Source organism: Danio rerio, chromosome 3, assembly GCF_049306965.1.
Source record: "Danio rerio strain Tuebingen ecotype United States chromosome 3, GRCz12tu, whole genome shotgun sequence".
In the NCBI taxonomy this organism is placed as follows: Eukaryota; Metazoa; Chordata; class Actinopteri; order Cypriniformes; family Danionidae; genus Danio; species Danio rerio.
In genome coordinates, this window is record NC_133178.1 from 44,137,994 (window position 1) to 44,153,102 (window position 15,109).

At 35.3% G+C, this 15,109-nt stretch overlaps 1 protein-coding gene across 1 annotated transcript in view; it reads left to right on the forward strand.

The window, feature by feature from the left end:
- The window catches only part of hs3st2 (heparan sulfate (glucosamine) 3-O-sulfotransferase 2), a 53,425-nt gene extending 42,969 nt beyond the window's left edge, over window positions 1–10,456 (forward strand). Inside the window, 1 exon segment of the mRNA NM_001080608.1 lies at window positions 9,838–10,456. Within this exon segment, the coding sequence (NP_001074077.1) occupies window positions 9,838–10,456 (619 nt within the window).
- Window positions 10,457–15,109: the final 4,653 nt, after the last annotated feature.

The following is a 15,109-nucleotide window of genomic DNA, read 5'->3' on the forward strand; positions in this document are numbered from 1 at the left end:
TTTTAAAGGGTCACGAAACACCAAAACACATTTTTTGAGCTGTTGACAGTCGTATATGTGTCCCACACTGCTAAAAACACTATTAGGACACCTATATTTCACTAAAAAGTGTAAATTGGTTATTTTTGCGTTATTTCAAGCAAATTCGTACTTCCTGCTTGAAACAGATTTTTGAAGCTGCGTCACGGCCATGACATAATAGCGTGTATTCCAGCGTGCAGACTGGACGTCTGTGCCAGAGTGAGTCTTATTACCTCTTACAGTGTGTTGCATTAATGCATGAGTAAGGCTTGGTTCAAACCAATCAGCGCACTCTATTGTGCAACTTCATTAATATTCATTACTGTCAGAGTGTAGATGGCAGAGACGCCACGTTGTGTTGGCAAAACAAGCGTGAAGTGTTGCTTTTATAGTTTGCTGCAGTTAAGTTTTGTTTTCATTTTCTCTCTGTGAGAGCTCATCTGGAGTCACGTGTGGATTAACAGTGTACGCGACGATCGACAACAATAAATTACATGTCTAAGGAGGAACATTGTTTACCTGAGAGCTGTTCTCATCTGCAAACGCTGAGATCCAGATTTGCTTGTAGTCTCCTCTAAATAAAGACGCGGCTCTAGTTGCTGGTGATTGATCTGTCTCTACAGATTTGGTAAGTGAGTGACCAGTGCTCTTTGTTTATTCAGTTCGTATTTTATTTGTATTAAACAAACTATTGCACCGAGTGTAAACAAGTTAGCACTAACAGTTACAACCAAACTATAACCTCGTGTTGGATTTTGTGACCGGAATAACACACGCGGCTTTCTGACACTACCTGCCGTGTGCATTTAAGTTTCCGGGAAATGCTGAGATTTTTTTTCTCTCATTCGCCGTGCAGTATCAAACATTACATGAAAAATACACGCTTAGAGCAGCGCCTCGAATCAAATATCACGTTTGTCGGGAGGGACATGAATGAATTCCCTGAATGAAAGAGCCAAACTGCAGTTAAAGTCCACCATTTAATAATTTGGCAAATAATTCGACTATATATGTCCATGTAAACACAGTCACATTGTCAGCTGTGGTTGTGTGTTTTGACTCTGAAACTCAGCATGCCCAAATAGACACTCCTAGACCAAGCCTCTTTTCTTCCTCCGACACTCCCCCCTAAACAGAGCTGGACACGCCCACTTTTCTGACTTTTTCCAAAGTAGAGGTGTGAAAAAACCCTGCTGAAACGAGGGGGTTTCACGGCCCTTTAACAATTACAGAGGTCAAACGGTTCCTGTGGTACTTCACTAGGTTCGCACACACTACAAGAGGGATTTTGGCCCACTCCTCCATACAGATATTCTCTAGATCTGTCAGGTTTCGAGGCTGTCACTGAGCAACACAGCGTTTCAGCTCCCTCCAAAGATTTTCTATTTGGTTTAGGTCTGGAGACTGGCTAGGCTATTCCAGAACCTTGATATGTTTCCTACGGAGTCGCTCCTTGGTTTTCCTGACTGTGTGCAACATGGGTCATGTTGGAAGACCCAGCCCTAACCCATCATTAATTCTCCGACTGGGGAAAGAGGTTTTTGCCCAATATCTCGCAATACACATGGCCCGATTTATCCTCTCCTTAATACAGTGCAGTCATCCTGTCCCCTGTGCTGAAAAACACTACCAGAGCATGATGCTTCCAGCCCCATGCTTTACTGTAGATATAGTGTTATCCGCTTGTTAAGTAGTGACGTATGTAATACTGTTTCCGGGTCCAAGCCGGCATTCATTTGAGTGGAAAAATCATTTGTTTATGATTACGTTTTATTCCTATCACACATTAAAGTTAATTTTATATAAAATCATAGTATACACAACGATCTCTAGGCTTGCTGCATAGCAAATACCAAAAATTTAACAATTTATAAAAAAATGAATCACTTTCTGGCCATCGGATATTAGGCATGGACATATATACTGCGATCGTGATTTTCGAAAGTATTAAATCGCTTTGTAAACGTTTATTATTACCATTTCATGAGTCTCCCCATTCAGTTGAATAGAGCGCTTGCACGTGGAAGCCGCTTCGCCGCTCGTCATTCTTCTTCCTCCAAACACGGTGAATGTAGTTAAGACCAACCAGTTCTACTTTGGTCTCTTCTGACTACAGGACTTTCGCCCATGGCTCCTCTGGATCATCCAGATGTCCCTGGCAAACTTCAAATGGGTCTTGACATGGGCTTACCTAAGCAGTGTAATACAGTGCAATCCAGCTTTGTGAAGATCTACAATTTTATCTCTTGGCTCTTTTGACAGCTCTTTGGTTTTGCCAATGTTGCTACTTAGACTTCTGACTGATTGTGGGGTGCACAGGTACCACACACTGGTGCTTCAAAATTAGAATCATATTTGACACAGTAATTTAGAAATTTCATTACATTTTCATTTTGGTCACACTTTACAATAAGGTTTATTAGTTAATGTTAATTAATGCATTTACTAGCATAAACAAACAATAAACCATACATTTACAACTGTATTCGTTCATCTTAGTTAACGTTAGTTAATGAAAATACAGTAGTTCATTGTTAGTTCATATTAACTCATGGTGCATTAACTAATGTTAACAAGCATGGACTTGGATGTTAATCATGCATTAGTAAATGTTCAATTATGATTAATAAATGCTGTACATGTGTTGTTCATGATTAGTTCATGTTAGTAAATGCATTAACTAATGAACCTTATTGTAAAGTGTTACCTTCATTTTTAGATTCTGTATCTCACAGTGGAAATGCACCTATGGTGAAAATTCTAGACTCCTCGTTGATTTTTCAATATGTCCCACAGAGAAATCACGGAGGAGTCTAGAATTAAAAAAACAAAATAAAAAAATATTTTTTGCTTGTTTCTGGTAATTCAAATAATTGTGGTTTTAATGAATCACTCTACATATACTGCAATTTATTCCATAGAAAAATACTTCATCAATTACATGTGCAAACCAAATAAAAATCTAAATATAGCTTAAAAACCCTTTTCAGGTTCATAATTTTTTTATACTTGTACAGCAAACAGTGTACAGTATGTCATGTCTAAAATAAATCAAGATTCATGAATTAATAAAAAAAAACAGACAAACAAATTAAACAAACAGCATTACTGTATACACACTCACTATACAGAGCCTAATAACATCATTTATCCATATTCCTTTTTGAGCCACAATATTATTAACACAGCTTCTTCTTCTGATGTACCTTTTTGCAAAATTCATCTACAAAAGCATTGACATCTTTGGCCCTTGTAAGTCAACCAGCAAAAAAATTAATAAAAAAAAAGATGCTAAATAAACTACATTCTGAAAAGCTAATTTCAAAATGCATTAATTTAATTATTTATTCATTTGATTTGTGGTTTTCAATCGAATAAAATTTTTATTCAATTTTTCATTTGAACATTCAGAATTTTTATATATTTTGTCTCTCGTTGTCAAACAATACTAAGCAAATTAATTTATAGGAATTTTGGCCTTGAACATAACGAAAACTAAAGAAATTGTTGTGGTGAAGTCAGACCATCTGCTGTGGTTAAATATCAGCAGTTCATTCCTAAGGTGCAGCCAGAATAGACCATTTCAATGTGGTGATGTCATTGGCCCATGAACATTTCCGGCTTGACATCAAAATATTTTATAACTGTAACAAGAGGCAATTCAATCATAACTACATGTTAAAACAGCTATCATAACATTATCAATATGTGGCTCTTTTTGGATTCTCGAAAGCTATAGAAATTAAAAGTGTAAAACAAGAAATATGTTTGGGACCATTGTTTTTATGTACATCCCTCAAAATTTTCTATAGCATAATGATCAAATATCTATTTGAGGCATGTTTAAATAGGAAAATAATGGAAAACTGGTGTTTCATAAAAGTGTGCAAACTAAGCGAGTAAGCAAAAGCGAACAATCTGTAGAAAAGTGAAAACATTAAACAAATTCAAACCAAAATGTCCTAATTTCGAGCACTGTTAAGTGGGTAATCTTAACACATTTAGTATGTAACTAGAACGGTTAACAGAGAACATAGAATAGTTACTTAAGTGAAGAGATAAATGTATGCCATTCATACCCGTTGTTTCCTAAAAAAAAAAAAAAAATTGACATTGCTGTCATGTAGCTGAAGGTGTGTGCATACCGTCAACAACGATCTTGGAGTGACAGTGAATCAGCTAGTGTACATCGGTGGCACCAATCAATCCTCAATAATTTTAGTGGCTGCATTTATTTATTTATTGAAATATTGTGAATTTACATAATTACATTTAAATTAATAATATCAACAGCAAAATCATATTGAGGTGGTCAGAGTTTACACAGGGTTCGCCCTGTGTATAAAAAGGTATATTGGCTAACTAGCATGTTAGCTTAAAATCAAGTCAAAACAGCAATTTACAAGATTAATAACAAGGGATTTACTTTGAAATGAAACTTTTGAACATCAGTTAAAGCCCTGGTCAGATTGCATAAATTTGTCACAATTTTGGCATGATTTCCTTGACGTAAGGTGTCGTGGTGATTTGTAAATGACAAATGGGCACCGTGACACAAGATTGAATAGTTTCTTCTTGCGTAAAAATTATAGCAAACAAATTTTGTTTTAAAAAAGAGATTTTTCCAAGAAGTATACAAATTATATTTTCATTTGTAACCCTCCACTACTCAACTATACGAGTGGATGATTTGTTTTGCTCTGAGGAAATTAAAGATTTAATGAATGCTTCACTGTGATTGATCTCATTATGTCGTTATTTTAAAGATTTTGTCTTAAGCCTCTGATTTTTTCTTGCTGCTGCTGATGTGCTTTCATTTTCTCCGTCTCACTTGCGGCAAGCGCAGGCAAGAAAGTATTTAATAAGAAACCCATGGCTTGATAATAAACATTTAGATTTTAAAGAAAATATCTTAATATTAAAAAGGAATTAAAAGTTTGTAAGTTTAACTTTCGCAATCGACAATGAAAAGCGTGTGATCTGAGCGGGGCTTAAGTGTTTGAAATAACCTTGTTGTGTGACTAATCATTTTAAATTAGGAGAAAACATGCTATTTATTTAGACACATTTTGATTAGCGTTGTAATATTCATATTTACTTATGAAAATGCATAAATTGCATTGAAGAACAAATATTAACCAAGTATTGTTGCAGGAGCAGGTCTGAGAAAAAAATATTTATAGGGTGGCAAGCCTGGCACGAAAATTATGATGAATGGCAACATTAAAGCAAGTATCATTGCATTTTGTGTTGATTCAAAGACTGCTCTATAGTGTTTTGCCAACTTTGCTGTTTAGCTGTAACTAGAAACATCAAGAAACAAAGCATGACAGTAATTCAGTATATTGAGTTGTTAATGTGATGATCCTCAATTTCATTTCATCAAAATGAACTAACATGCTTCAGTTCGTAAGGAACATACTTTTGTTAGCATAGAGGTTGCCAGGGTTTGAAAATTGTGAGTTCGGGGGTGTTAAAAATTGTGCTATATTAATGGCTAACACATTTTTGTAATTTCTTTGTTGCAACATTTTTCATAACTTAGATTTGATGTGTGGATTACAAATGAAAACTTAGATTCTACATGATATCAATAAATGTTTGATGAACATTATACATATTTGTGTAACTTCCACTGTAAGTGTAGCCAACTAAGCATAGTCTTGGCCAGTGTTTTTATTTCCTTGTAATTATGTGTAATTATGTGGGTTTGATAAATGTTCATATAGTTATCACGATGACCACTGCATTTATCTATCCTCACTGCAATGCCATCAATCAATTTTACCACCATTCACAGTACAGTGCTGCTAAATATTACTATAAAAACAAACAAAAGCTATTTTGCAAATAGGATAAGGAATCCATTACCCCAAATTCCATCATCCCGCTTCACTAAAGTCCAAATCACTTTATTAACACTGTCAGTATCACTATTTTAAAAAATCCAATGATTTAATGCTTATAATGACTATATCTGGCAAAATGATGGAGTACACAGCCGCATGATTCCCTTAAACAAAACAATTCATAGCAGTTTTTTTTTTTTTTTTTTTTCAGACTGTATTTTAATTATTTATGGCTATATGGTATTTTTTATTTCCTTACAGCAATGATCTGCCCCAGCTGTAAATCTGTCCAGGAAACTGATTTATATTTAATACACAGGGATACCAGTGCTGGGGTGGTAGATTCGGGTGAAATGCATTTTTTTGTGCCACCTCGGTAGATGTCCTGTACAGCTGCAATCGTGTCTTTTGGTTTTATTAGTCAAAACAACTCTATCTGTATGTTATTCAACTGCAGCAATTACCTGTAATGTTACATAGATTTCCTTTATAGTATTTCATTCATGGATTTTGTGCAAAAGCAACACGAATACACGCTCACACTTTACAAAAGGTTTCTTTAATGTATTTACTAACGTGAACTAATATTGAACAATACTTGTACATCATTTATTAATCTTTAACATTTACTAAAGCAAGTAAATACAACATCCAAGTTGTTAACATTAAATTTACTGTGAGATAACATGAACTAACAATTAACGATTGTATTTTCATTGACTAACACTCACTAACATGAACAAATACTGTAAAAATTGTATCGTTCATTGTTCATGTTAGTAAATGCAATGACCTTGATGTAAAGTGTTACAGAATATTCAAAAATGTATCTTTAATTTTTTTTTCACAAAGTTGTGAAAACACTAGGATTACATTTGGGTAACTTTAAAAACAGCAGTGTGCTGTGCTTTTATGTTGCTACGCAACCACTGTTTCAGCAGTCTTGGTGCTGGAGTGCGTGACGTCAGGCGGTTTTTGCACACTGAATTGACCTTTTCTTAACTGCAGCTGCACAGTGCACTCAAAAAAGTGAGGCACAGCAGATGGTTTGAACATGAGGTATTCAATGTAACCAGCAGGGCCTTCAGACTCCTTTTCTACTGTACACAACAAACGACAAGCGACAGACCGGAAGTCATTTATTTTCAATGGAGAGTAATCTGGGAGCTGCGTGGAGTTCCAATCATCTTTGTATGCGGAAAATTCAGATCCGAATTGAGCTGTGGATCCGTTGAAATAATTGAACTCCTGCAACTAGACAATATACAACCAGCTGACCGGATGTAATGCGTTTCAGTGTTGTTTAAGCAGGTCCGTGCGGACGAGATGAGAAATAGGAGTTTTTCCATTATTTTTTGAGTCATAAAAAGTCTATATTAAAAATATATTTCCATTTATAAATGAGTAATAAAGCATTATTTTTTATGTTGTTTTCACATTCCCTCCAATATTTTTAGCCGTCTTGGAGTTTCTAGTATTCATTCATTCAACCATGGTGAACGCATGGTGAACTCTTGCTTTTGTACTCCTTTATTTCTGACACTGCAAGATCAGCTTCTCTCCGATGGTGCATGACAAAACTGAAAATTCTGTGCGAGTGCCACAAGGGGGCGTATTCCGACAGTCGCGTCCAAATGTTGTGTGCAGTGGAAAGGCGGCTTTAGTCTCTTCCTACTAAATGCAATAATTTGTGGGCAGGGCTAAATGGGGTCAATAAACTATCAATGGGCGTTGACCTTCTTTTGCAGAGTCTTTCGTGTTACTATTATATCTGAGACAAAATCCGAAACAAGCTGCTTTGACAACTTGGTTTCAATAACAAAAGTTAGTAGACTAACATACAAGTAGAGGACATTATTTTTGTACTAAAGTGACATTTCCATTCATTCATTTTCTTTTCGGCTTAGTCCCCTTATTAATTCGGGGTCGCCACACTAGAATGAACCGCCAACTTATCCAGCAGGTTTTTACATAGCGGATGCCCTTCCAGCCGCAACCCATCTCTGGGAAATATCCACACATACTCATACACTACGGACAATTTAGCCTATCCAATTCAACGGTAGAACATGTCTTTGGACTGTGAGGGAAACCAAAGCACCTGGAGGAAACCCAAGTGAACGCAGGGAGAATGTGAAAACTCCACACAGAAACACCAACTGACCCAGCTGAGGCTAGAACCAGCAACATTCTTGCTGTGCAGCGACAGCACTACCTACTGCGCCACTACGTCACCCAGAGTGACATCTTATTTGATAAAAAAAATCTAAGACACATTTTGAAATGATTGATTTCTGACACATTTAAGATAGAATTAGCTAGATTAGTACTATAAATTAGCAAATAAATATACTACTTACAGGTGTTATTGCAGTGTGAGCCAGTTATTAGTTTTTGTTATAATGATGCAAAAGTATGTGGTTTTTGGAAAACTTTATTTCAAAGAAGACATTATAATAGTAATCACTTATATGGGTTTAGTGTTTTTAAATACATAAAGCATATAACAGTAGGATGTTTCCATCCAAAGATGCAAATTAACTTTTTGTGCAAAACTGGATTATTGCATAAAAAATGTGCGAATAAAGAAGCGTTTCCATCCAACAAGCCAAAGCGAACAAAATCGTCACTTTCTAATTACCTGGCGCCAAATTTGTAAAAATATAACTGTAAAAGCAGAATTTGATGCAGTAGAAGAAGCTGCGTCAATCTTTTCTTCATCTAATAAATGACTTGTGCCTCAGAAGGCTATCAATTCAGTGAGTGCGCGGTGGCGTTTAAAGGTGTCAGACACTCTTGATTCTGGAGGTATTTAATAATATGATAAAACTAATACTGAAACAGTTAGGGCGTTTTAGAATGACCAAAACAACATTTCAGATGTTTTACAATGTGCTTAGCTGGCTGGTTTGTCCATTTACACACATTTTCATCATCACATGATCTCTTATCACAAAAATCACATGACCTTTTTTAATGCGCATACTGAAATGTGTGCACTAAAAGTGTTTCCATCATAGTTTTTAATGCGCATTTTCAAAATGTATGCACATCATGGCATTTCCATCAACCGTTTTTTATGCGCATATGCAAAATGCACATAAAAGTAGGTGGATGAAAACATAGCTAATAACACCTTAAAAAAAAAAAAAGCAAAAAGAGTTTGTACCCATTTTATATGTCCAGTATCAAACTGTTTGGAAAAGCAGTAGCACAGCCCAGCAATTGATGTATCATTCATGCCTGTTGGGGCATGTATGGAGAGTAGCATGATGAATTTTAATACGTGGGTCAGTGCTTTGTTCTAAGTATCAGCAACAATAATAGTGAAAAGGTGGGGAAAATACTAAATACATTAACAAATAATTATTATATACATTTATGATATTATTATGAATATGTTTATGATTTTATTATTATTAGTTTTGTTGCAAAAGCAAGTTGCACAGGTATTAAATGAAAAAAAGGGAAATGCCATTAAATAAAAGATTAGATACATTAATTTATAAAAATGTACATACCATCTTATTATTTGTTTTACTCACATCAATTTTTCTTTATTTTGTTGTTATTTCAGAGTAATAATTAAAGATAATAACATAATTCAAATTTGTTTTATTGACTACTTTATATTAAAGACTAAAAAAATGCATGTAGAATATTTGTCAGATAAATGACTGGATGTAAATGAATAATAAAATAAAATATGGGTAAAAATATTTTATCAAATAACTGCACAGATATAAACTATTGCTATATATGAGAGACCACTTGAAAAGTTTCTCTGGATTCCCGAATTAATTACATACATTAAACCATTATTTTGTTGTTTTATTCTGTAAACTACTAATAACATTTATTCAAAATGTAAATTGCCATTCTGTGCATGTAAAACACTATATATTTGTTTATACTGTACACACATACACTATTAAGAATTAATACATCTTATCATTTTATCCCACAGGGGGCTTATGCCAAGGACGCTGGACAGCCAAATCACAATGGAGAAAACCCCTAGTTACTTCGTGACCCGTGAGGCTCCGCGGCGCATCTCCAACATGTCTCGTGAAACCAAGTTAATCGTAGTGGTGCGCAATCCAGTCACGAGGGCCATCTCAGATTACACACAAACCCTCTCCAAAAAACCCGACATCCCTTCCTTCGAAGACCTGGCCTTCAAAAACCGCAGCCAGGGCATCGTGGACACGTCCTGGAATGCCATCCGCATCGGCATGTACATCCTACACCTGGAGAACTGGCTCCAGTACTTCCGGCTGTCCCAGATCCACTTTGTGAGCGGCGAGCGGCTCATCACGGATCCGGCCGGAGAGCTGGGCCGTGTGCAGGACTTTCTGGGCCTCAAGCGGATCATCACGGACAAGCACTTCTACTTCAACCGAACGAAGGGTTTCCCGTGCCTGAAGAAGCCAGAGAGCAGCAGTCAGCCGCGCTGCCTGGGCAAATCCAAGGGCAGGACTCACGTTCAGATCCAGCAGGACGTCATTGAGCAGCTCAGAGAGTTTTATAGGCCATTCAATGTCAAGTTTTATGAGATGGTGGGTCATGACTTTAGATGGGACTGAGGAAGAGGACCTTGCCGAAAGCAGGCTCTCTCTTCTGAGCATGAATGTGCAAGGGATAGTTAGGACGAAATGAAAATTCTGTCATTGTTTGTTCACCCTCAAATCGTTGTAATAAATCATATATTGTTTATACATATAAATTGATTCTTTTAACAAGAGAAAATTAATCTCACTATCATATACTTTTTAGAATTGATGCCTTTTCAAACAAACAATTATTATATTAAGATTATATTATTATAAGAAATATTTTTTGATCAAAAGACAAACCAACCCTATATAATAATATTATATACCTTATTTTTTTTAGAGTATATTTTTAGCATAAAAAATGTTTGTCCATTAATTGATCATAAATTCCTTTTCTTTAAACTTATGGGCCATTTCCTCTGAGTAGTACAGTAAAATACAGTACATGTCAGTACGGGTCACCTTTATCAGGCTTACGTTTTAGTCAACGTCATTCTCGCAAGAGGAAATGTCAAAGTAAAGCTGTACCGGTCGTTCACATATTATATGAGCAGCACTTCACACAAAACAGATGCTTTATTCACCTTATTCTCAGCTGTCGAGCGGGCGCTGCCATTTGAATCTTTTTGTCTCGCGACTTCCGGTCACATTCACTTCCAATTATTTTTTGACGTTAACAACTGCTCGTTACGCTGCTTGATGTTGCAATTTAAAATTTTCTTATTATATTATGCTACTTGGTCTGTGTAGTCATGCAAACATTTGTTTGTTGAGCAAGTAGTTTGGCCATTTTCTGCCGTTTATTATTCCTAGTCATTTCTCCCATAGGCGACTGAATCGGAAGTTCTAAGACAATCGCAAAAACAGGCGCTCTTCCGCATTTTAGAATAAGGTCAATACACATAAATACTATATAAAATGTTAATTACTAAAATTTCGTTGATCATGATTTGATTATAACTGCAGATCAGTAATAGCCTACTGTAGCCTACATAACTATAGTGTGAAATAGCCTGCTGTAACGTCTGCAACTATATAAAATAAAAAATAAATGCAACTTATGAACACATACAGCCCCTTACAGTCTCCAATGTTATCAATTGCAGAAAAACTACACATTTAGCGCTTATTTGGGTTAAAAAAAACAACAGGCAATGTCAGTGCAAACCTCTCATCTGTATCTTTAATTTTTACCAGTGCGTTACCTCTTGGCACAAAGTAATTCAGTCATTTGAGTTCATGGTAGTCCAAAAGGTGATGTTAGTAGTTAAACGTGGCTGTTTGTTCATGTTTTAGGTTGCTGAAAGAATCATTTGCTCCTTTTTTTCGGCTTCTCCGTTGTTTTTTTTCCTGCGTCAGTCTCATGTTTGTCTGTTTCTGAAAGGGTTGGATGTCAGAAGCACATCAATAATCAAGTGCACATTATTATCATCAACTCGAGAAGTTTGTTATTTCAAATAAAGGCGTGGACGCAAGCTCTCTTTAGAAAGTGAAGCTGCTCGCGCTTTAGACAACTTTGTAAACAATGACAGTAGTTTTTGTTTTTCATCTTGGCTTTGTGACTGTCTAGCAAAATGACGACAAGGTTTGTTTTAGCTCGGGTTGACCATGGCTCGTTATTATATGTTTATATTATTACAGTTTAATGTCTCTGTTATGTATTTAAAAAATGTTTGTTTTCATTAGCCTAGCTTGTGCATGAGCTAGTGACGTATTGCTGTAAACCAATAGTGTTCAGCTGCGTGTCAAGCTCTGCCTTTTGGTACACTTTTGTTGTGCCAGGTACCCTTTAGAAAGGGGACCCAAAAAGTATGATACGGTTCGCTTTTAGGGACCTTTTGACAGTGGAAACAGCCAGAAAAGCATACCGAACTGTACCATACCATTCAGTGGAAACAGGCCATAAGTCCCTGATTTATTAGCAAAACGAACCGCCAACTACAATTGTTTATAATGTTTATCATTAGCATTTAGTTAGCATATTATTTATGAAGGATCATGTGACTCTGAATGATGAATCTTCAGCTTTTAATAACAGAAATAAAATGTTTTAAAATACAATCAAGAAGTAAATCAGCAGCCTTGATGAGCATAAGACTTTCAGTATTAAAAGCCTTACAAACCCTTAATTGTATCCAAATAATAATATATCTAACACAAATGTCAAGGGCGAGTAAACAATGACAGAATTTTAATTTCTGAACCAACTATCAGTTTGAATCAGTTTACTGGAGGAAAGGAAACAGAAGACCTCAAAACAATTAAGAACCAGTGCTCTTAATATATGTAAAAGATCAAAACATGGGCAAAAGTTGTATGTACTGTAGCTCAAGAGACTTTGCCTTTGACATGAAATGCTTTAATACATCTAGAACTCATGCAAGGTCATTAAACAAACAGAATGAGAATGAGAAGCTCCTGTTCGTTGTCACAGCGTTTTGGTATTCACAACATTGGTCTCATTCATTGCCTTCCTGCTTACTGTTTAAAACACTCAAGCAAGTCAATCATCTTTATATGAAATAGAAGGGCATAAAGCATACAGTGACTGCTGAGGTGTGTCATTACGGTTATCTCACCAAATGTAACACAGCAAAATAAATTAAACAAATCCCAACAAAACACATTTCATCCTCAGTGCCATACGAGACAGGCTTTGCTCATGCAATGAAAACAATATCAAGGTCGATGGAAAAACAGCATCAAAAGATTACACATTTTTATTGGTGATTCTGATGAACGATTTAGAAAACCCCCCTTATTTTACAATGTGAAAGTAAGCTCTTTCTATTGTGTTCATTCACAAAATAAATAAATAAATAAAAAATGTGCCTTTGAGCTCCATTTTAACATCCTAGGCAAAAAGTCTAAAGCACATGGCGCAAAAGCATTAAAGGTATATGCAAATCCACTTTTGCTATTAAAAGTCAGTTGTGTCACACATTTGCTTTTTACAGGTTGACCTTTGTAAGTGGAAAAACTGAACGCTTCACTAGTGAGAAAACAGTTAAACAGTCCTTCTGCAGCGCGAGGATAAAGCCTCCTCCATTCGGTCACTTTACTTTTACTCCTTTACTTTCGAGGATATGGAAACTGTGTTGTACGCACTCCAATGAAGACATTCATTAGCCTACATATTTAATTTCTTTGTTAAGCGCAAAGTTTTGTCCCAAAACTATTTCTAAATTCAGTTTTGATTTGCAGAAAACAAATAAACGAATAATAACGAAGTGTGGTTAAAAAAAATCCAATTAAACATCCAAACAAATGTCCTATTCTTATGGCCCATATGGTATTGCATTTCCAAAACTCGACAGGTGGACATATCTAAACTTGTTTTTATTAAAACAAATATAAATATGCATATAATAAATAATACTGCTAATAGTAATACATTATACAAAAGCAAATTGTCATGAATAAACTTTAAAAAAGCCCATCGAGGTGAAGAAGGCATGGAGGCAGTGGTTTTTAAAGTTATGTAGAAAATAATCAATTTCTTGTAACATTTTAGTCATTTATTTTATTTTTATTTTTTTTCATATGTAAAAATAATTGTGTATTTCTGTACATCCTGTGTGTATTAAGCAATGTGTAAGCATTTGGACCTACATAGGTGTATAAGTAACACACCCTGTGCTGGACTTTAGACCGGCTTATTATTGACCAGTTAGTCAATGGCACAATCTAATTTAGCTCCTCAAAATAGCAATGTGCCAAGAATGAGCCTTAACACACCTCCATTTCAGACCAGCACGCCTAAAAGTCCACAAAGAGGCGCAAATGGATTTGCTATTTAAACAATATGGTGCAAAACGTGAAAATTACTGTTGTGCTGGTCTGAAAATAGCAACAAATAACGCCAAACACATCGTCTTATTGAGCTGTGTGTATGATAGGGTTCTTTGTGCTTAAAAGCACCACTTAATGTGTCTGTAAACAAAAACTAGCAAAGCTTGTCCCACTTCCGAGTTCTTCTGATTGGTCCACTGCTTTGGAACTGACACCAATGAGTAGTGGTGTGTGTAAAAGCTGAAGTACATTTAACTTTTTACCAAATGTGAATTAAAGGTCAAAATACTTGCACTACAACCTACTGTTTTTAAGAGAATACATAAAAATAATAATATAATGATAAGAAAATAACGGTTGGCAACATTAATGGGTAAAATGAGCTGTTTTGAATGGCTAAAGAAAATGGACCTTAATCAATATAATGTGTTGTTTTGAGTAAACAAAAAAATAAATAAAAATGGGAGAGAATGAGACCAGAAGTTTCAGCATGTTTAAGATACAATGGCGTTAATACTTGCATAAATACGTGCTGCTTGTAAAAATTGAAGTTCATTTAACTCATTACGTCATCAAAAAAATAAATAAAAACAAGAATAGAAAAAAATAAAATAGAATAGAAAAAGTTTGCAAGACCTGAAAGTAACATTTATGCACATCCACCAAGAGCTTATTGTACAAATGTTGGTAAACAGTCAAACTGCTTGTGATTTAAGAGAATACATTATAATAACAATATTAAAATAAGAAAATTACAATTGGCAACATCAATACATATAATGAGCTGTTTTGAATGGCTAAAAAATGAAAGTGAATGGGACCAGAAATGATGACACTTTTCTTGTGCAAAAAATTAAAATATGAGCACACTCAAACAAGAGAAGATAACTA